The sequence below is a fragment of the Balaenoptera musculus genome, chromosome 16 (genome assembly GCF_009873245.2).
Source record: "Balaenoptera musculus isolate JJ_BM4_2016_0621 chromosome 16, mBalMus1.pri.v3, whole genome shotgun sequence".
In the NCBI taxonomy this organism is placed as follows: Eukaryota; Metazoa; Chordata; class Mammalia; order Artiodactyla; family Balaenopteridae; genus Balaenoptera; species Balaenoptera musculus.
In genome coordinates this window covers 12,468,656-12,490,037 of record NC_045800.1, presented here as the reverse complement: position 1 = coordinate 12,490,037, position 21,382 = coordinate 12,468,656, and the positions used below count along the sequence as shown (strand labels likewise).

Sequence of the window (21,382 nt, the reverse complement as noted above, 5' to 3'; positions counted from 1 at the left end):
CTGGGGTGGAGGGAGCTTCAGATCAGAGGTATTTATAGATGATAAGGAAAAATAGAACTAAAAAAAGGCAGCATAGAAACAGTGGGAAATGAAGAGGAATTGACTCGGAAAACAGAGAAGAACAATTCAAAACCTGTTAGAAGTGTACACGTTCAATTTTCAAAATAAGGCTTTCTACTTCCAAAGACTGACTGAGAATGTACAGTCTTTTAACAAATCAAGATTGCAACTTTCATCCATCCAAATAAATATTTTACATTTTCAACATCTGTATACTGTCTTCTCTCACTTTGCAAAAAAAAATCCCTGGAAAGGTATGCATAATCCATTTTTAAGTCTTAGTTTAGATGTACCAGAAAATTCTGTTTACGATGTTATCATGAAGGTTTTGGAATGTACATGATTAAATTTTGTTTATAGACCCACGTGTTCAATGTTTTTAAATTTCTCAAGTCGTAGGTGGAAGTGGGTGATTAAATGCTAACATTTAAATGATTCAGATTTATGATGATATAGAAATTAAGCATGAAATTCTCCACTCTCCCTCTGATGGACCATCGGATTTAGACACCTGCAGTCTTGGAGAACACAGAGCTTGGTGCGATGTACAGAAATGCTATCACTACTTAGATTGGGGCCAGGGGGTCACAGGCCCCAAATGAACAGTTCGTTCTTGGAATTAGCTGGAATTGACAAATTTAGATTGAGTAGCATGTTTTCCTTGGCATGATTTATCCTTGCTTTGATCCTGGCCATCCTAAGGTTGTGTGGTTACACTGTGTGTGTAGCTGGCTTAGTTTATTAATCCCACAGCTGGAGACTGTTCTACTGATTTAATGTTTATTGAGAACCCACAATGTGTGAAACACAGTACAAGCCCCAGCCTGAAGAGCTTCACACAGTGAGTCAGCCACAGATACATCTCATGCACATAACAAAGACATCAGTGCCTGAGGGGAAATCAATCAGGGACTTACCTTGGGGAATAAAGGTGCTCCTAACCTTTCATCTGGGGCGGATGGACCCTGGGTTCACTCCCAGATCTAGCCACACTCTTGCCTGGGTCCCCTTGATGTCAGCTCCGTGCCTTATATTTGCCAGACTACTAGGTGTTCAGGAATGCAAGCCACAGGACAGAGGTGGTGAACTAGCCTACCTGAGGAAATAAACCTGGAACTTAGCACCCCCAGTAGAAGAGAAAACTGAAAATCCACAAGAACAAAAATATTCAGGAACGTTACATCAATTGGTATTGTTACCTTAGCATCTCTCACAGTTGCTATTTCCAGGTAACTGTGGCCAACACATATTGAAACAGCCCCCAGCCGATTTAGTGAGATAAATCTTTTGGTTGACTGCCAAAAGTAAGACTTGGTGACAACACTTGCAAAGAGGAGTACAGAACCTCCCATCAGCCTCAGAAAGGGCTAGTGCCAAGTACCAGGCTGGCTCCATTCCCAGCTTTACGACTCCTTGCAGGAAAAGGGCTGGATACTTGGTATTAACTAAAATGAACTACTATATTAAATTAAAAGTTCTAGGGCTTCCCTGGTGGCGCAGTGGTTGAGAGTCTGCCTGCCAATGCAGGGGACACGGGTTCAAGCCCTGGTCTGGGAAGATCCCACATGCCGCAGAGCGACTCGGCCCGTGAGCCACAATTGCTGAGCCTGCGCGTCTGGAGCCTGTGCTCCGCAATAAGAGAGGCCGCAATGGTGAGAGGCCCGCGCACCGTGATGAAGAGTGGCCCCCACTTGCCGCAACTAGAGAAAGTCCTTGCACAGAAACGAAGACCCAACACAGCCATAAATAAATAAATAAATAAATAAAATTAAAAAAAAAAAAAAAAATGCTCTAAAATTAAAAGTTCTACCTCAACCCTCTGCAGATTTCTCTAGGACTCACTTCTGAGAGATTTGTTTGATCAGTTCGTTTTGTAGTCAGACAAGTCCCAAATAGATTTCAGATAGGGTAAGAATTAATTAGTTGCTGTTCAGTTGCCAACTTGCATAATTTGTAAAGATGTTTATAAACACAATTCTCCAGCCTCTTTAGGCTCTCCATAAAGTCCACATAAATGTTAAAAAAAAATTTTTTTTTAACTTAAGCTGTAGGCATGATAGAAACTGCTGGGAGCTTTTCTAGTAATTAATGGGGACGCTTTCCTCTCACGGTTGACTTAAATCAAACTATCAGGGAACATTTCAATTTTTTTAACATGCCAGCAACCAGGATTTGGAATAATTCATGGTGTATAACTTTATAACGCCATTGACCTAAAACTGAATGACAATACTTTCAAAAAAACAAAAACTGATTGGACTCATACAGAGCCTTACACGTAGATGTGTAAGGAAACTGTTGAATGGATACCTATATATTCTGATTATAGGATTTACCTCTATGTGCTCCACCAGGTATTGTCTAAAGGCTAATAGAGTATTCCCAAAGCTTCATTCAGATGTTTCTGAGGTTCATTAGAAAGAAAATAATTCTTAAGACATTTAACCTTGGATGCATGTTAAAATCACCTGAAGTGCTTTGAAAAATGCTGATGCCCAGTCCCCATCTCAAATCAATTGGACTCTCTGGGGATAGGTAGGACCTAGGCACTGATGGTTTTTGAAAGCTCCCCAGGTAATTCAAGGAGCAGCCAGGGCTGAGAACCAGTGACTTAAACCCTCCAGTGAAGAGACCACAATTAATCAGATTCCTCCCCCACCTACTTCCACCCCTTCCCCCAATCCCTCCCGTCTCCACACACACCCATCCAAAGAATGATCTGAGGAAACAGGAAATGTCTAGCCTTGAGTCTCCCAAACAGTAGAGCTGCTGGAAGCACAGGAACCAGTCCCTGGGATGCTGGGAGATGAGCTCATTTGGGGCGGGGGAGTGACATCAATAATGTGCGTGGGCCACATTATTAGAGCACAGGCTCTTTGTTCTCTAAATCCACAGACGAAGCTGAAAGTTAGTTTTAGCGCCATTGCCAGAGGTAATGGCATCTCCCAAGTTCACCTGCCTTTTCCTTTCTCCAGCCTTTTCCTGCCCTTCCCCATGCTGTGAAAAATCTACTCATATAAGTACTAAAGACTCATATTGCTAAATAGCCCAGCGATGAATGGAACCACTCTTCCATTGTGGTTACTGACATCAGGGTAAAAGGATATAATCCTTGTCATCCCCAAATCACCCCCTCTTTCCCTTCCTTTCAGGGCACACTTTAACGAGTGAATGAGCTCACTGAGAGTAAGAGAAGGGGAGAGATGGGAAAACACTGCTTCTGCTGTTTAGTGCTGGAGTAGTACTGGAATCTTCCAGTTGGTAACTGAATGGCTGCAGACACCAGTCCATGGCTTATATGCCACAAGGGCTAATCTGACAGCTGCATATCATGTGTCATTTCCCAAGACTCCTGCCTTCACTGCCACTGTCATTATTGCAACATCAATGTGGAAACCCTTGTCCCAGGGCTCTTCTCCTCATTTAATGAGCTCTTGGGATGTTAAGGTAAGGATTAGCAGCCTGGTATCATGGCCCAACAGTCTTCACCTCTTCCCTTCACCCTGAAAGGAATTAAGTGCTTGATCTGTGCATCCTGTAGGTGGCAGTTTATTTTTCTGTTCTGGATTTAAATAAGCTTCTCCCAGTCCTTATATTCTGAGCTGATTGTGTTCCAAGTGTGTCACCACAGAGCAGGTGCTGAGCAGTCAGTTGACAGCTGTTGATCTGTTGCGAGATCGTGAAAGAGCATGCTATGGCACACAGCTTACACTGAGTATCCAGAAAATCAAATATTTGAGTGCCTGCCTTGTGGCAAACACTGGGTGTGTATATACAAACATGCACACGGATAGGATGTCTGTCCTATGCAGTTATGTATCCCCTTAAACGATTTGAACCTTTTCCCCTTTATTCCTGTTTATCTGTATCTTCATTGACTAACTCATCTCATCATTTTCAAATAGAAATTGGGGGATAAGGAGGAGGGAAAACAGTAGCAAAACCTCTTGAAAGGTGGTTTGTAAGTATTTTTGTACTATACATTCAAGTGGATTTAAAATTAAAACCCCTTTGGCATATAAAGGTCTTATTCAGGAAGTGCTGAAATCCTAGATGTAGATTTGTAGTACATATTTCCCTGGAATCCCAGAAATTAATGGGTTCAAATTGACTAAGCAATTGTATCTCGGCTGCGCCCCTTTTAAAAGGCAACCTGAAAAGCTCTACCAACCCCAACAAAGCCATTTTAAACCCCCTGTTCATTGTTCCTTCATCTCCCCATTGAGCAAGCAGAAGAGAAAGCAAGGAAGACAGCTACGGTTCTGAAATACTGTTCTGAACCAGGAGAAAGAGCTTTGTTTGGCCTTCAAGGGCAAACGGAGGAAATAATAAATCCTCCTTTCCTCGCCCCGGCCTCCTCCAAGCAAAGCACAAGACTCTCAACAAAGCCCACTTGGCATTTTACAAAGACACAGGACAAGGAAAGACAGCTGGACGAGAAGGCTGGGCTGGAAGCTTTGCCCCTTCTTGGCTTAGCATTAGCTTAGCTCTGGAAGAAGCTCTCCAGTCCGGCCTCGGGTAGGCATCCTTGGAGACAAGCGGACATGGAGCTCCCCCAGGCCTGGCGCAGCGGCATCAGATGACCACGCTGACTGTCATGCTCTGGCCGCGCGGCGCGATCTTGCGGGGCCAGGTGAGCAACAGCTTGCGTAGCTCCTCGCGGAAGCTGTCGTGCAGCCAGGCGTAGATGAAGGGGTTGTAGCAGGCCGAGCTCATGGCGAGCCAGTGGCACAGCAGCTGCACTAACCCGAAGGCATAGGGGTCTATGGCGCGCGGGTCGAGATCCCGCAGCAGGTTGAAGACGTGCAGGGGCAGCCAGCAGACGGCGAACACCACCACCACCACCACCAGCAGGCAGAAGGTGCGGCGGCGGCGCGCGCGATCCCAGTCCGCTTGGCTCGGGGTCACGCAGCCCGGCACCACGCGGTTGCGGAGCTTCACCGACACCCGGACGTAAGACAAGAGAATGACCAGCAGGGGGAGCAGGTAGGTGACGAGCAGCAGCCCCCAAGCGTAGAGCTGGCGTTGGCGCTCCTGGGACCCCCAGAACTCCTCGCAGAGGCGCACGCGGTGTGGCTTGAGCTCGACGTGGTAGGTGTGCACGGCGGCCGGCAGCGCCAGCACCGCGGACAGCGCCCAGATGGCCAGCACCGCGTAGGCGCTGAGGCGCAGCGAGATGCGCCGGCGCAGAGGGTGCACCAGCACGACGTAGCGGTCCACCGCGATGGTGGTGAGCGTGAACACAGACACATAGACGGTGACGGGCTGCAGGAAGAAGACCAGGTGGCACAGGCCGCCGCCGAACACCCAGCCGCGTGGCTCGAAAGCGTAGGCCAGCGTGAGCGGCACGCAGGCGGTGCACATGAGCACGTCCGACAAGGCCAGGTTGCCGATCAGGAAGTTGGTCACGTTGTGCAGCCGACGCACCCGTGCGATCACCAGCACCAGCAGGCAGTTGCCCACCAGCCCCACGACCACCACGATGCTGTAGAGCAGCACAATCAGCCCCTTCAGCTGATGCACCAGCTGCAGGCTCTGGAATGGCGTGATGGCCTGAGCGCCCGGACCAGCCGCCGACCCATTGCCCACCAAGGCTTCGGAGCTCTGGTTGGCCGGCGTTGAAGCCGCCGGCAGCAGCCCAGAAAAGAAGTCAGGGGCCCCGGGACCCTGAGTCGGCAGTGAGGCCATGGCCACCTGTCCAAAGAGAATCAAAGTCCGTCACTTCCCATTCTCTCTCCGCCCCCTCCTACACCAGCTGCGCCCCCCAACACACACACACACACACTTCAGTGACCCAAGTATTTCTCTGGAATGACTGGCCACAATAAATAACAACAAAATTGTAAGTGCCGTCACCCCTACCTCTGTAAAATTAAATCTATGAGTTAGATGTGCACAGGTTATTTAAATGCCTTCTACTGTATTTAGAGCCCTCGCTGTCCCCACAGGCCAGATCCAGGAGCACAGTCCTACCTGGTGACTGGGGCTTGGCGGATGGAAAAGCGCTCCGGGGAACGAGGGGAAGAATTCTGGCTGTCCCTAGAGGTCCTCCACCCAAGACGGCCGTGCAAGCTTCTCCGCTTCTCCGCGGAGCTGAAGAGATTCAAGCGTTCCCAGTGGGCTCGCGGCGCCTCCCCTCCGCCCCGCCCCCCACTCCATCGTGCCCTTGTACGGAAAATAGGGGCGGAGCACGCACCTCCCGACTTGGTGCTTAAGAGAACTAGAGGGATGGATAGTGTGGGGAGAATAGAAACAGAAGAGGAAGGAGCGGCCGGAAACCTGGGCCGGAGGGGCGAGGGAGACCCTCTGCTGCGGGAGCTTGCCGCGCCCTGGGAGAGTCCCGCTCTGGAGGAGAGCGCAGTGGACTAGGGAGAGGAGGGGCGTGAAGCCCCGGGCTCTCGGCAGGACCTGGTGCTGTTTGAACAAGGAAGGCGCAGGGGAGGAAGTGGGTGGGAGTTGAGATCCACGACGGGATGCAGGGGAAAGATGAGGGACTCGCCCTTAAGCGCTGGATCCTGCGTGGAGTCCTGGCTTGCGCTAACAGGGTCGCACAGAGGGTTCTGTCAGGGATCTAAATCTTAGAGCTTGGAGCTCGCCGCAGGCCTTCGGGCGCTCGCGCTCCCCGGGATCCACTGAGCCCTCCCTCCGCCTAGGCTGGCGACGCGATTCGAGAGTCGCGGGTCCGACCAAACCCAAGAAAGTGTTCAGCACCACGGACAGCTCCCACGGCCCGGGCTGCGCCGCGCGTGAGTGCCTGCCAGCGGACGATTAGGGAGTGCAGCCCCTCTCTGTGTCCTATGCATTTGGAGAAGGAACCTGGTCCCTGGCCTGGTTCAAAGAGCTGCCTCGCCGCCTGCTTCCTGGGTCGGAGCTGCAGACTTCAAGAGCTGTAGGGCGGAGTGGAGGAAGATGGGCCGGGGTCTCTGGGGGTCGGAGGGTGGTGACTTGTTCTCCTGCTACGGGTCACCGCACATAATGCCAAGGACGGCGCTGTCTTTTATCTCCCTGGGTCAGAAAATGCAGCCTTCGTGCCATTTACCTTAGACAGGCACACTTCAATACCTGCTCCCTGCTACTCCCTTTTTCTCTCCCTCTTTCTGGGCTACCAAGCTCTAACCCGTATCTGCCTGACAATACCAGTAAGGAATGTCAGTTCTGAGACCCTACCCTCTCCTTCCTTAAATAAACACCCTTAGGCCGCCTCACCACACATACACACACACACACACACACACACACACACACAGATATGCAGGATTTCTACCAGGATAACAAACATTTGAAAAACTTAAAAGTTACATACAATCTTTAGTAGTATTAAGTCATCATTGAAATGTAAATTTAACCTGGACCAAGTTGGGGAAGGCAGGAAGGAGACTTTGTAGCCTCCCTCCTTTGAAGCTATCTCCTCCCTTCACATTTTCTTTCCTTTTCCCAGAGGATGGAGCTTCATTGTGCCCTCTCTCATAAGCCCTTGTACTTTGTCTTCTGGCTGCAGATATTCCAGTTAGGCTGGAAAGAAGTAAAACGATTCTACTCTCCAAATTTAAGTGATTCACCACTCATACAGGGAGAAAAGTCAACACTGGAACAAAAGCAATCCAATATTATGCACCTGTATTTATTCTAAACCCACGTGTTCTGGGTTATAATCACTTTAGCTAAAGCAAGTATGATATTAAAAAAAAAAAAACCTCAAAATAAAATACAATCTGTGCCTGCCTAATCCCTTACCCAGTGATTTTTCTCATCATGTTCACCAACAGGGTTATATGTACCCAAGAGTAGAGGCACTCTTTTGCTTCAAAATATCTTTAACAGTGGCGCAGTGGTTAAGAATCCGCCTGCCAATGCAGGGGTCACGGGTTCTTGCCCTGGGCCGGGAAGGTCCCACATGCCACGGAGCAACTAAGCCCGTGCACCACAACTACTGAGCCTGCGCTCTAGAGCCCGTGAGCCACAGCTACCGAGCCGGCGAGCTGCAACTACTGAAGCCTGCGCGCCTAGAGCCCGTGCTCTGCAACAAGAGAAGCCACCGCAATGAGAAGCCTGCGCAGCGCAGCGAAGAGTAGCCCCCGCTCGCTGCAACGAGAGAAAGCCTGCCCGCAGCAACGAAGACCCAACACAGCCAAAAATGAAATAAATAAATTTTTTTAAAAAAAGAATTCTTTAAGAAAAATATCTTTAGCAGAGGAAATTGTGGTAACATAGTTGAAAAGGATTCGGGATGTGCAGTTAGGCCTATAACTAGAGCCATCACTCTAGTCAATATCATTGATTATATAATATTAAAAATAGTAACAAGACAAACTTATCAACAACTAGAGGCCATGTAAATGTCAGTATTTGAAAGTTCAATATTGGGGTACCCTCCAGAGAAGAAAGTTGACCATTTGCCAAGCTCCTGATAAAATCTGGTAAGGGTTTCAATGTTTTGAGCTTTTGCAAGATGGAAAGAAAGTGAACATCTCAGAATAGAATAGCCCATTTTAGATCGCTATTCTCTCTGGTCCTCACTGGAGTTAAGGCTAGTGTCCCTCTCAGCTAAGACATCACAATTAAACCATACTAATGTTCAGACTTTCCTGTACTAAGAGTGCTCCAGAAACCTGAGAGATCATGAATAAACAAAAGACTTTTAGGACAAATGAAGGAAAGATAGTACTTCACATAGTAAATAGCAAACTACAGGATTGTATTACGTCCTCTACCCCCAAAGTCTTCAATAGCCCATCAAACAAAGACCAGAGCCTTTAGCATGGCATTTCCAATCCCATGCCCCCCATTCTGATCCTCCCTCTTTTTTTTTTTTTTTTTTTGGTCTGTCTTCCCACCTCTGTCTCAATCCTTATATTCAGGCCACACTAGACTGTTGGACACAGACATGTCCTCAACATCCAACATCTCTCTTGGGGTTTATTCCCTTTCTCTAGAATACTGGTTGCTTCATCCCCACGCAACTTACATTCTTCACATCCTACGGGGCCCAACTCAAAGATTACCCTGTCTTCAAAGCCTTTTCCCTTTCATGATATTTCTGTCCTTTATTACATTCTACCTTTGAAATTCTGGAAGTGTTTCCTCCGGAGCCTCCACCAACCATGATGTAAACTCTTTACAGGTAAGAGCCAATGTCTTGAAGCATTTTTGTACCTACAACATGCCTGAACCCAGCAGATACCAAATAAATGTCCCTTTTGATTGAATGGATAAAAATAGCCCCCATTTATTGAGGGCATTTTACATGCCGGGCACTGTGCTAAGTACTTCACACACATTATCACATTTGATCCCCTCAAAACTATTGTGTTGTTTTTGGCTGCGCCACAGGGCTTGTGGAATCTTAGCTCCCCAACCAGGGATTGAACCCAGGCCCTCGGCAGTCAAAGTGTGGAGTCCTAACCACTGGACTGCCAGGAAATTCCCCTCAAAACTATTATTATGCTTATTTTACAAATGAGGAAAGTGGTACTTCAAGGCTAAGTAACTAACCATAATGGCACAACTAATAAGCAGTGGGGCTGGAATCTCAACTTAGATTTGCCTGATTCTGCAAGCAAACACTCCACTACTGTACTTTACTGCCTCTGAATCCATGACAGATGCACTGAAAAATACAAGTAGGTTCTGATGGGGTTGAATAAATATAGGGAACCCCTCCCCCACAGTGGTTTATTACAGGAAGCTCTAACAAATTTGGTTACAACTCTACCTTTATTGTATTTAAGCTAAACAGATCTTTAGGAACTTCCCTGGTGGTGCAGTGATTAAGAATCTGCCTGCCAATGCAGGGGACATGGGTTCGAGCCCTGGTATGGGAAGATCCCACATGCAGGGGACATGGGTTCAAGCCCTGGTCCGGGAAGATCCCACATGCCGCAGAGCAACTAAGCCCGTGCGCCACAACTACTGAAGCCCGCGTGCCTAGAGCCTGTGCTCCGCAACAAGAGAATCCGCTGCAATGAGAAGCCCGTGCACTGAAACGAAGAACAGCCCCCGCTCGCCGTAACTAGAGAAAGCCCGTGCGCAGCAACAAAGACCCAACGCGGCCAAAAATAAAAATAAATAAAATTTTAAAAATAAATAAATAAATAAACAGATCTTTATGCCTCACCCAAATGTCCCTTGCTTATATCCCATGTAGGAGACAAAACCTTGGGCTGTATGAACTTCAGGAGGTGGTATTATGCTTTATGAGGACAATAAGCAACAGGACGTAGAGAACAGAAGACAGAGACAACAGAGGTAAAGACTGCAGTTAGGAGTCTGAGAAAACTGCTTAAGGTCTCTGAAGATTTTATGACAGCTAAGTGCATGCTGATACTTGGCAATGAGCCCAAACTTATGAGAAACCACTAGACGTCATATTTTTAATTACTAGGGAGGAGAGAGCAGTTTTTGAAACTTACGTCCAGGCAATGACAGAATAGATGCTCCCCCAGACATGAGTTTTGTCTTCTAAGCCTGCCCTGTGTGTGTTGCAAAAGCCAGGCACCCCCTGGCTTCTCAGACTGAGCCAACTCAGTGTGGCAGGCTGGCCACCTACGGGAGAGGAGAGCCAGTGACAGGCAGTGTGAGAACGGACACGGCATCACAAGCAAACACGAAGAAAACCCCATATGCTTCCCTTAGACGACTTTGGGAAAATGCTTTATTTCATCTCATACTCCAGACATACTAATTATTGCTTCCAGCTCTGTCACACACACACTACTTGTTTTTTAACTCTTCAATTCAGCTTTGCCCAAACACAGAGTGGAGGCTTCAATGCTATTATTCTGACCAGAAATCATCTTTCTTTGGTTGGACTTTTCTTCTCACCCCATCAAAAATCAAAAGGGAGGGAATTCCCTGGTGGTCCAGTGGTTAAGACTCCACCCTTCCACTGCAGGGGCGCCGGGTTCAATCCCTGGTTGGGGAAATAAGATCCCACATGCCACGTTGCGCTGCCAAAAAAAAAAAAAAACTCAGAAGGGAGCCCCAAATGGCCTTGTCTTCTCTAACCCAGATCATCTCTGAAGCAGCATGCAGGGTATACATCTTGCATCTGTCTCATTTTAATCTGAGCCCCATTGTGGGTCCCCACTCTTGGGCCTGGATACCTAGGCAACCTCTGGGCTTTCTCTAGTCAACCTTGTGTGAAAGCTCTTGACCATGCTCTTAGCTCTGGAAGGGTGAGAAGGCACAGAAACTTGCTAGAAAGAAAACTTACTATTAGATGATCTCACACACACGTGGAGTTCAGAGGATAGGGTAAGGCAGCCCTTTATTTTTCTCACTCGTCACCTGTCAGGCCATACTTATTTCGGGCAGACTTTGGACGGGTCCCAGGGAATCACTAGATGACAGTGGTGATCCTTGCTGGCAAGGTCTCAGAGTAGAACATCTACAAGTCAAATACACTTTCCTTTTACAGTGTAGATTCCTGCTAATTACATAACTTTTGTAACCAGACTAACAAAGTCTTGTCTTTTCTCTACCTTCACCGATCCAGAAGTTAGGCTATCTCCCCAGGAAAGGAGTGGGTAACCCCCCAGAGTAACATGAGGAGTTGGGGTGTGGTAGGAAACTTCCCTGCCACATGAGAAAAGGGAATAATAAAACCTGCTAATTCAACAGCTATTTGTGATTCATCTATATGTGACAAGTCCTGGACAAGGTGCATTGAGTGAAAGATGAGTGAGTATGACACACTCCCTGCCCTCAAAGAGCTCACAGTCTGGGGCAGAATTTTCTAGAAACAGAGTCAGCTAGCAGAAGGAACTATGAAAATAATCTCAGGGTGCTGCTACTCTAAAAAACCCAATGTTAAAACTGAAAAGCCCTGTGGCTTTAGTAAGTTAGCAATCTCTAGGAGTCTTGATTTCCAATTCTTTTCAGACTTATATATTTCATTAGAGCTGTTTCTCTAATTTCTTTTTCCTTTTTTTTTTTCATAATGGTTTATACATGAATTACCCACTCAGCTAGAAATAAGGAAATAATACCTTGAGTTAGCAGTCAGGGTATTAAGAATAAAGAGGTGCACACAAGCACTCTATATTGATGGGCACATTTGCATCAATCCTGGCTGGTCTATTCCTACACCCATCTCTGGACAAGTTTCTTCAGTATCCAAACACTTAATGAAATAAACACAAAAGATGTTTTCAAACACAAAGCTCCCCACCTCCAACACACATTGAAAAGGTGATCAATATGTTAAAATAAAACATAAAAGTATTCTCTAAGCCAATCTTCTGTCACAGCAAACCAAATGTTAATCTGCTTGCTCTTGGCTGGAGTGGAGCAGGTGCCCTCAATCCTTCCTGTTCTCTTTTAACCTCTTCTAGGCCCAGAATGTAAAGCCTTCCAGTTGCCTCAGGGAAGAGCTGCCTGATGTGATCTCCCTCTGCCCGGTCTTTTCCCTGCTCCCAGAAGTTCTAAAGCCCCGCACCTAGAGCCTGGAAAGAAAGGAGGACCTTCAGTCTTTGGTTCTAGACTGAATATGCACAATGTTACTAGATGAAAGGAGACTTTTTAAAGGACTCTAGGTTTTAAAGAACTTCACCACTGATAAACCTCGTGCATCAGTTAGAGCTCTTCCTTGCAAACAACAGAACCCACTCTGGCTGGTTTAAGTAGAAGAGAATGGCAGCTCACCCCTGTAACTGCCGAGAGGACTGCGGGATCAGCCTCAAGACCCAGCTTCCAAAACCATCCTTGATGAAGAAGTCTCCACCCCACATGCAAAGTTGCTGCCGCTGCTGTCACCTCCACCAACGTCATTTTGCATCAGGAACTCGATCTTGCAGCCATCACTGTTCCCCAAAGCCAGGCACCTCTGCAGCCACTGTGTCCAACAAAATGGGGCCCCCATTTCCTGAGGTGTCCTCAGGTCCTGCATTTCTTTTTTTTTTTTTTTTTTAATATTTATTTATTTATTTGGCTGCTCCGGGTCTTAGTTGCAACACGTGGGATCCTCGTTTCAGCATGCGGGATCTTTTAGTTGAGGCATGCGGGATCTTTTAGTTGAGGCATGCGGGCTCCAGTTCCCCGACCAGGGATTGCTTCCCCTGCATTGGGAGCACAAAGTCTTAGCCACTGGACCATGAGGGAGGTCCAGGTCCCTCATTTCTAAATGAAAGTTTCACTCAGGTGTATCTGAGGGGCAGAGCCTGGATCCCATACCTGAGTTCTAATTGCAAAATATGCTGGGAATTTGGGTTCTGACTTCCACTTTGATGGAAGATGATAAGGAATTTCTCCAAACAAGAGCAGATGACAACCAGCCATGAGTTATAACAAATATTCACTGTACCCTATTATCAGTCTTGAACATCAGTTTTAAAGACCAAAAGCTATGAGGAGACCCATATGCTCTCTTAATTTGCTACCCTGCTTCTCCATCATTTTGAATGAAAATGTCAGAAAAAGACATGAGAGAATTAAGGATGTAAAAGTATTATGTATATTTTAGAGCATATTAATTTAGTTTACCCTAATATATGTAATAACTGTGCCCCAATTTATGAGAAAAACTCCCCCCAAAAAACAGCTTCCAAAGATATAAGAAATGTAGCAACACCTTATAGCAGGGTTTCTCACGTTCGGCACTAGTGACATTTTGGACAGGATAAATCCTGTGTCGTGGGAGGCTGTCCTTTACATTATGAGATGTTTAGCAGCATCCCAGGCCTCTTCCCTCTAGATGTCAGTTGTACACACACCTAGTTGCAACAACCAAAAATGTTTCTAGCGTTACCAAATATCCCCTGTGGTGGGGATAGGAGACAAAATCACCCCTGGTTGCAAAGCAGTGCCCTACACCAATACAGCACTTTTAAAATTCCCAAAGTACTCTGCTTGGGAGTGCTACCAGCCTTCGTAGTTGGCTCTCTTCAGACAGCAAGACCCCAGAGTTGTGTTTCAAAAACATTGAATTTTCTCAGCTTGTCCTCTTACTGCTTCTTAAAATAGCAACAGGGCAAATGGAGAAAGATGATGTTTAAGACAAAAAGAAATCCCTACGATAAGCACAAGTTGATTGCCAACAGGAGGACAGAAATGGTCCCAAAGTCCAAATAAGGAAGAGCATACAGCTCTCGGGCTTGTGTAACGGCGCCGCCACTACTAAGCGTGAGTTGTCCTAATCCCAGAAGAATCCCAGTTTTGGAAAATATAAGAAATTCATAATAATGCCCATCTCTGAAGAACGTTGAGAAGATCCAATACGTGTGAACAAACTGGCACACAGCTGGCTCACAGTAATGGGGGCTACTTTGGGAGAACCCTTTGTCCTGCCTTATGTCACCACCTCTTGTCAAGAGGTTTCTGGCGTGCAATTCCAACTCTTTCACTTGAATGTTACTCTGGAAGATGTCTTTGTAATGAGAAGAATTTGCTAGTTTTTAGTCTAAAGGCTTTCCTTCATTTCATCCTTGTTTACCAGGCATGCAAAGCCCAGGGTGAGATATTGCAAGAGGAATCAGAGACCCCAAGAAAAGGACAACATTGTCTAGAATTTTGCAGTCTAGTAAGAGAGAAGTCTACAAAAATCACTATGCTGTATGATCATGATAAATGCTACTACCACCACCTGCTGTGAAAGGGGGACATGAATGCTCACTGGGAAATTTACTAATTGCTTTAGTAAATTAGAACTGTGTTTACCCTTATAGATCATATTTATTTTAATGCACAAGAGTCTTCAAAGTGTTCACAACATTTGTTACTCAACCATATCAACATTGCACAGGTTGCTTAAACCTGTCCCCTTTCTTATGTTTATGTCAAACATACACAACAACTTAGGGACCATTATGAATGTTAAGTGTTCAGGTGGCAGGAACTGAACAAGAAGTGAGTGTTCACTATGTCTTTCTAATTATCAAAATGTTCTTCAGGCTGAAGCTTTGTGTCAGGAATCCATCCCCCTTCTTTCCCCAGCCACCGCTCAGCATCATTTCTTCCCAGGGGAGGTGCTCCCAGTGATCCCTGCATCCCTAGCAGGCCCTGGTGTGGAGCACCTGGGTGAGGCTGCTGCATGGCACAGCTCCTTCCTCCTCCCTCTGATCGTGTATGTCTTTGAAATGTATGTCTTTAACAATATCCCAAGAGGTCCATGACTGATGCTGCCAGGGCTGCCTATTTTTGATGTGATTATCCAGGGCTGCAGGGAGGTCCAGGCTGGCTGAGTTGCTGGACCTGAACTCTCTGAGACATTCTAGGGCAGCTGTAGTACCTGCCCTTGACTTATCTAGGGTCTCTTGCCACAGGCAGTCTCACTGCAACCATCCCTGGACTTCACTGAATTCCTGAAGATCCAGGATACAGTCAGGCCACCTTCTTTAGTGACACTCTGTACAAAAACCCCCTTAAAAGACATAAGGCTTGGGGCTTCCCTGGTGGCTCAGTGGTTGAGAATCCGCCTGCCAATGCAGGGGACACGGGTTCGAGCCCTGGTCTGGGAGGATCCCACATGCCGCGGAGCAGCTGGGCCCGTGAGCCACAATTACTGAGCCTGCGCGTCTGAAGCCTGTGCTCCGCAACAAGAGAGGCCGCGATAGTGAGAGGCCCGCGCACCGTGATGAAGAGTGGTCCCCACTTGCCGCAACTAGAGAAAGCCCTCGCACAGAAACGAAGACCCAACACAGCCATAAATAAAAATAAAATAAAATAAAATAAAAATAAATTTTAAAAAAAAGACATAAGGCTTGGCCAACCTGCCCAAGTCAGGATCTCAGCCCATTTTATTTTTCAACTTTTGATTGGACTCTTACCAATAGCCAGATATTAGCAACATGGATGGCATACCTAATCCTAGTCTATTAGAAGTAGAAAATATATACAAGTGCATAGATAGATAGATAGATAAATGATAGATAGATAGATAGATAGATAGATAAACATGGAGACCAAAACAAAACACTTGAAAGCCATTTCTATTACATTCTTTTCCTAAGGCAGGGACAAGACAATTTGCTTTCCCATTTTGATTCCTATCCCATTTCATTATTGACTAGAAATGGCTTTTATGGATGGTAAAAATCATCTCACATCTGCATTGTGCCATTTAGCAGTGAAGGGCTCTTTGTGGTCACATTTACATGGAAACCATGACCTTATAGAAGCCCCTCATTTGGGTTTCCATTAATATATGTCTCCTGACAAAACACACTGATGAGCCTAACTGCCGTCCACCTCCGAATTATTACGTACACATATCTAAGTTCGTTCTGGTGTCGCTGTCTAACGTGATGGCCCCTTCTTGTGTTTTTTTTACACAAAGCACAGAACTGCTATGGTCCTCGCAGTGTTTTTCAAGTGCATTGTTCATGTGCGCTCGTGTGCGCGCGCACACACACACACAGCTTTTAGGGATGGCAGTCTAGCAGTTAGAATGTCTAGGATGGGTGTGCCTTCCCTGTGTTCTATCTTAGCAAGTGGGTCCTTGTCACCAGGGAAACAGCCCTGGCTTTCATCTGTGAGGACATCATGAGCAGTGTCTCAGCAAAGGGGGAAGAACAGAAATGTATTATTCTCCTCCCAAAGACTACCTTCATCAGAATCAACTCTGGCCCTTATTAAAAATGCAGATTGCGGGAATTCCCTGGTGGTCCAGTGGTTTGGACTCAGTACTTTCACTGCCTTGGGCCGGAGTTTGACCCCTGGTCGGGGAACTAAGATCCCGCAAGCCCGGAGGCAGGGCCAAAAAACAAAAACAAACAAAAAATGCAGATTGATGGACCAAAAGACAGACCCATTAAATCAGAATTGTTGATGGTGAGACCTGGGAAAAAGAAGCTATCACAAGTACTGCGGGTTCTTCTGATGCACACTCAAGTGTGAGAACCACTGCCCCACAATCTGCCATTAGTAATCCTGGCTCCCTACTTCCCCAAACTTGATGAAGCAGCTGCCAAATGCAGCCTGGCTTTCTGCCACAGAAGCCCAACACTGGATTTCAGCCCTCACACTCTCCTTATATGACAGATACTGGAAGACAATTGTATTGTACTAGCTCAGTGGTTCCTCTATATCACATCTTTTTCAAGTTACTTTTAATGACATAAGTAGCATCTGAACACATTCTCCTGTTTAACAGACATAAAACAGAGAAGCCTAAAATCCCACTCTCTCCCTCAGAGGTTATACGTGTCCTTTCTCTGTGCATTTACATGCATATATCTGAACCTGGAGAAAAGTATTGATGGACATTTAGGTTGTTTGCCACTTTTTGTTATTACAAACCTCACTATAATAAAGATAATAAAGATGTTCCAGATGTTGGTCAAAGAGTACAAACTTCCAGCTATAAGATGAATAAATTCTGGGTGTCTGATGTACAGCATGGTGATTATAGTTAACAATACTGTATTATATACTTGACAGTTGATAAGAGGCTAGATCTTAAATTTGTTCTCACCACAAAAAAGAAAGGGTAATTATGTGACGTGATGGAGGCGTTAGCTAACACTATAGTGGTAATCATTTTGCGATATAGGAGTATAGCAAATCAACTAGTTGTGCACCTTAAACTTACACAAGGCTGTATGTCAGTTATATCTCAATGATGCTAGAAAAAAGATTCCATATACTTATATTTGGGTTGAGAATAAGGCACCTTGTCAGTGATGATGTTTTCTAGCTGACCAACGTATTCTTATATTGCTCTATATTCATTAGTTATTTCGCAAAAACTCGAGATTCAAATTCAGAGAAATTAAAGTAAAATAAAATAAAATAAACATGTTCCCATATACCATCTTAGAGAGATTTCTCCAAGGGGCCATTCAGCAAAGGGAAATTTATAAGTCACAAGATATGACCCAACTCAAACTTATCAGCACTGCAGGGGACTCTCTTTTGCTTCATGAATTGTAACAGCTTATTAACTACAGCATGAGTTCTTATAATGGCCAGGTGAGGGTGGAAAGGAAATGCAGCATTTTTCATGGATGTTGGGAAAACCCCCAAACACCCCAACCTGGTTTTTCCTGCATGTTCCCCTTCCTACAGCCCATGGCCAACAAGGGCCTCACGGTGACTGCTGGGAAGGACAAATTCTCCTGGGGCGGGGGCGTGGTTGGGGGAACACTGGCTCAGCCGGCAGGAGCTGTGTAAAGTGCACACATTGGCCTAAGTAAGGTACTGCTTTCCACTTGGGTCTGGGCTCAGCAGAGGGACCTCTATTTTAATATGTTGTTGAAATGAGGCACCCGTGGGGTACATCACTGAAGCTCATAACCCCATGACGAATAAAATGTCTGAGGCCAAAATCTCAGCCAGTGGACCCCTGGACCTGATGGAGTCCTGGTGGAGGGACCAGGTGGAGGGACCATCACCAGCCAGGATTTTGTAGGAGTGAGCTAGGATGAGGAGGAGCAGACAGCTTGAAGAGATATAAGAGGAAAGCCTTATGTTCCTGGACCCACGAATCAGGACACTGGGTGCAAATTCCCGCACTGAAAATAACTGCCGGAGTCACCCAGAGCAAGCCCTACCCAACTCGGGATCTCCGTGTCCTCATCGGTAAAGCAGGTTGGGGAAGGAGAACTAGACAATCCCAAAGGTCTCCACAAGCTCTGAGAGTCCAGGAGCCCAAGTCTGTGGTCCTGAGAGAGTCATGTCAACTATCTACACACCTGGATGCCATCACTCACTTGTCTGCACACACCTGGATGACATTATCTGTCCACACATCTGGATGACACCACTTGTCCCTGGTTCCTCCTTAATGAAAGATGGTCTACCTTCTAGCCAATGCACCTGGACATCCTTTTACAGCTTCACTTTAGTTTTCCTCTCCACCCACTGGTCTTACAAATCTAGGAAATAACCTTAGGCCCTTGGAGTCAAACTTCCCTGAGGGAAGATTCTCTGAAGGAAATAATTTAGTCCATGTGTACCCCTCACAACATTTCAGCTCTCAAGACGTAAGCAGCATGAGGAAAGTCAGCCTGTGTAATTGCTGCAGGCTTCAGAGTTTAGGAAGTTGCGTTTTGTTTGATTCTCATGATTCACCAGATCCAATCAAAAGAATTACGTATTCATTCTCACTCTTCATGCGTTTTCCGGCCGTGTGAAGGCTCTGCCGGTTACGATCACGCTTTTGCATGCAAGAGTTTTTAACAATCGTAATAGTCTGTCTACTGTTCTCCCCGCTACTTCCCTTTCTTATCACAAATTTCAAAAACACACTTAAGGGATATGCTGGGCTTTTTTCCCTTAAACCAAACCCACAAAATTAAACATAGTTGGAGAGGTCCCTGAGATATTTCTTATGCAAGTCTCCTCATTACCAAAAAACAGAAAACACACAGGACACAAGGCAATAAGGTGTTTTCCTAGAAACTGTCCTGCCATAAATCAAATGCTCAAGCAGCTGACAATCCTGGGAAAATATTAGGACTTGAGACCTTCTTGCTTTCATTTCTTTGTTTTATTTTTTTCAGTTCTATTTACTGATCTGTCAGACATGGGTTTAACTATTTTGGAGGCTTTGCTACTCAAAGTGTGGTCCATGCACCAGCAGTGGCAGCCTCACTTGGGATTTGTTAGAATTAGAATCTCAGGCCCCACCCCAGACCTCCCGAATCGGAATTGCATTTTAACAAGGTCCCAGGTGATCGGTGTGCACGTTTCAGTTTGAGAAGCACTGTGCTAGAAGCTTCTCCATCTTGCCTTCAGTTGGGTTCTCAGAATCATATCCCTCATTCTGCATCTGAGCAGATACACCAGTACCATTTAGGAAAACCCCTCTATGTAGCTCAGGCCAGTAATCAGGCCCTGAAAAGACCGGAACTGTTTAGAGTTTCCCCTGACTTTGTCCTGGTCTTTTGAAGGGAAATGTCTCACCCGCTGCAGATCCCACACAGCATTTTGTGTCTCACTGCTGACAGCACCATGTCCCTGGGTCACCGACTCCACTCAACCAAGCTCTGGTACCGCAAAATCCATCCAGGGCACCCAGGTGCTTCCCAAGGAGCCCAGGAAAAAAGACAAACATGGAACTCAGGGTAAAAGGGGTTTTTACAGGTGAGGAGACTGAGGCCAGGCTGAAGGACAGGCCAAGATCGCCCACTCAGTAGCACAGCGAGGCCATGCCCCAGCTCTCTGGAACTCACACTCAGTGCTTTTTCCTCCGGGTGGAGGGAGTTCTCGTGACACTAATGACCACCTGAAAGAGGAACCAATTCATCTGGTTTTCCAGAACTTTCTGATCTGTCTCTTCATTCAAAATTGAAAACCACGCTGGCTGTGCAGACACAGTAATAAAAATAGAGAAAATGAGCTGTGCTCAGAGGCCAAGTTTGTTCACTCCCAACTCATCGCCTTTGCCTGGGCTGTGCCCTGCTCCCCGCGCCCCCCCCCGCCCCCCCCCCATAAGTAAGGGCATCCTCAACCATGTTTATCTTCTAAAATCCTGTTTATTTTATAAAACCAAGAAAAAATGGACCCCTTTTCCCCATTTCAAGCCCACACTGACCTCTTCCTCTTCCCAACTCCTGCAGCTCCAGCTGCCCCTCCAGTTCTGGGTCCCGCTCTCGCTTGCACGCGCTGCTTTCTCCTTCCCCCGGGTTTCATTTGTTGGGCTGATTGCTCCCGTGAGACCAGCCAGGGACGATGATTCATCCTTCCGCTCCCCACGGCATGTGGTAGGTTCTGGTTAAGTTACATCCAGATGAAGGAGACTGACAACTTCCCAAATCAGCTGAAGCAGCGTGAACAGGAGCAGACCGGTAAGACACGATGTTGGTTCCAGCCAGTGGGGATGAGACAAGAAAAAAAGTTCTCCCTGGAGATAGAGTGAGACAGGATCTTGTCTGCTTTATAAATTTGATCTTTGCCTTTTTTCCTTCGATTCCTCGAAGGCAGAGCATTGACTTTACAGGAGAAAGAATGGATTTGTACAATGTCTGTTCACCTTCCTTTTTTTTTTTTTCACTGAAAATGGCCTTTGAGCTGAAACACACTACTGGGGAGGAGTCCAACCTGGAGCAGAGAGCAGGTGGGCTTTGCTTTCCCTGAGACATTTAAAGAGAAACTAGAGAAAGCCTGCGTGCAGCAACGAAGACCCAATGCAGCCAAAAATAAATAAAATCAATTAATTAATTTTTTTTAAATCCCTCATTTAATTCCTTCATAAATTGAAAGGATAACTGCTCTCATGCTGTACAGTTTGGGGTTAAGAGTGTAGATTATGGGGCTTCCCTGGTGGCGCAGTGGTTGAGAATCTGCCTGCCAATGCAGGGGACACGGGTTCGAGCCCTGGTCCGGGAAGATCCCACATGCCACGGAGCAACTAGGCCCATGAGCCACAATTACTGAGCCTGCGCGT

At 46.3% G+C, this 21,382-nt stretch overlaps 1 protein-coding gene across 1 annotated transcript; it reads right to left on the bottom strand.

Annotated features, from left to right (window-relative positions):
- Positions 1 to 4,024: 4,024 nt before the first annotated feature.
- On the bottom strand, positions 4,025 to 20,608 carry PRLHR (prolactin releasing hormone receptor). The gene is made up of 2 exons (XM_036829145.1): positions 20,531 to 20,608; positions 4,025 to 5,754 (listed from the first exon to the last, which is right to left on the bottom strand). Exon 2 carries the CDS (start codon positions 5,746 to 5,748, stop codon positions 4,636 to 4,638), a length of 1,113 nt encoding a protein of 370 aa, XP_036685040.1. The 5' UTR covers positions 5,749 to 5,754; positions 20,531 to 20,608; the 3' UTR covers positions 4,025 to 4,635.
- Between the last annotated feature and the right edge of the window lie 774 nt (positions 20,609 to 21,382).

Excerpts from the sequence above, each read along its gene's own strand:
- PRLHR (XM_036829145.1), bottom strand. The coding sequence starts at position 5,748 with ATGGCCTCACTGCCGACTCAGGGTCCCGGGGCCCCTGACTTCTTTTCT.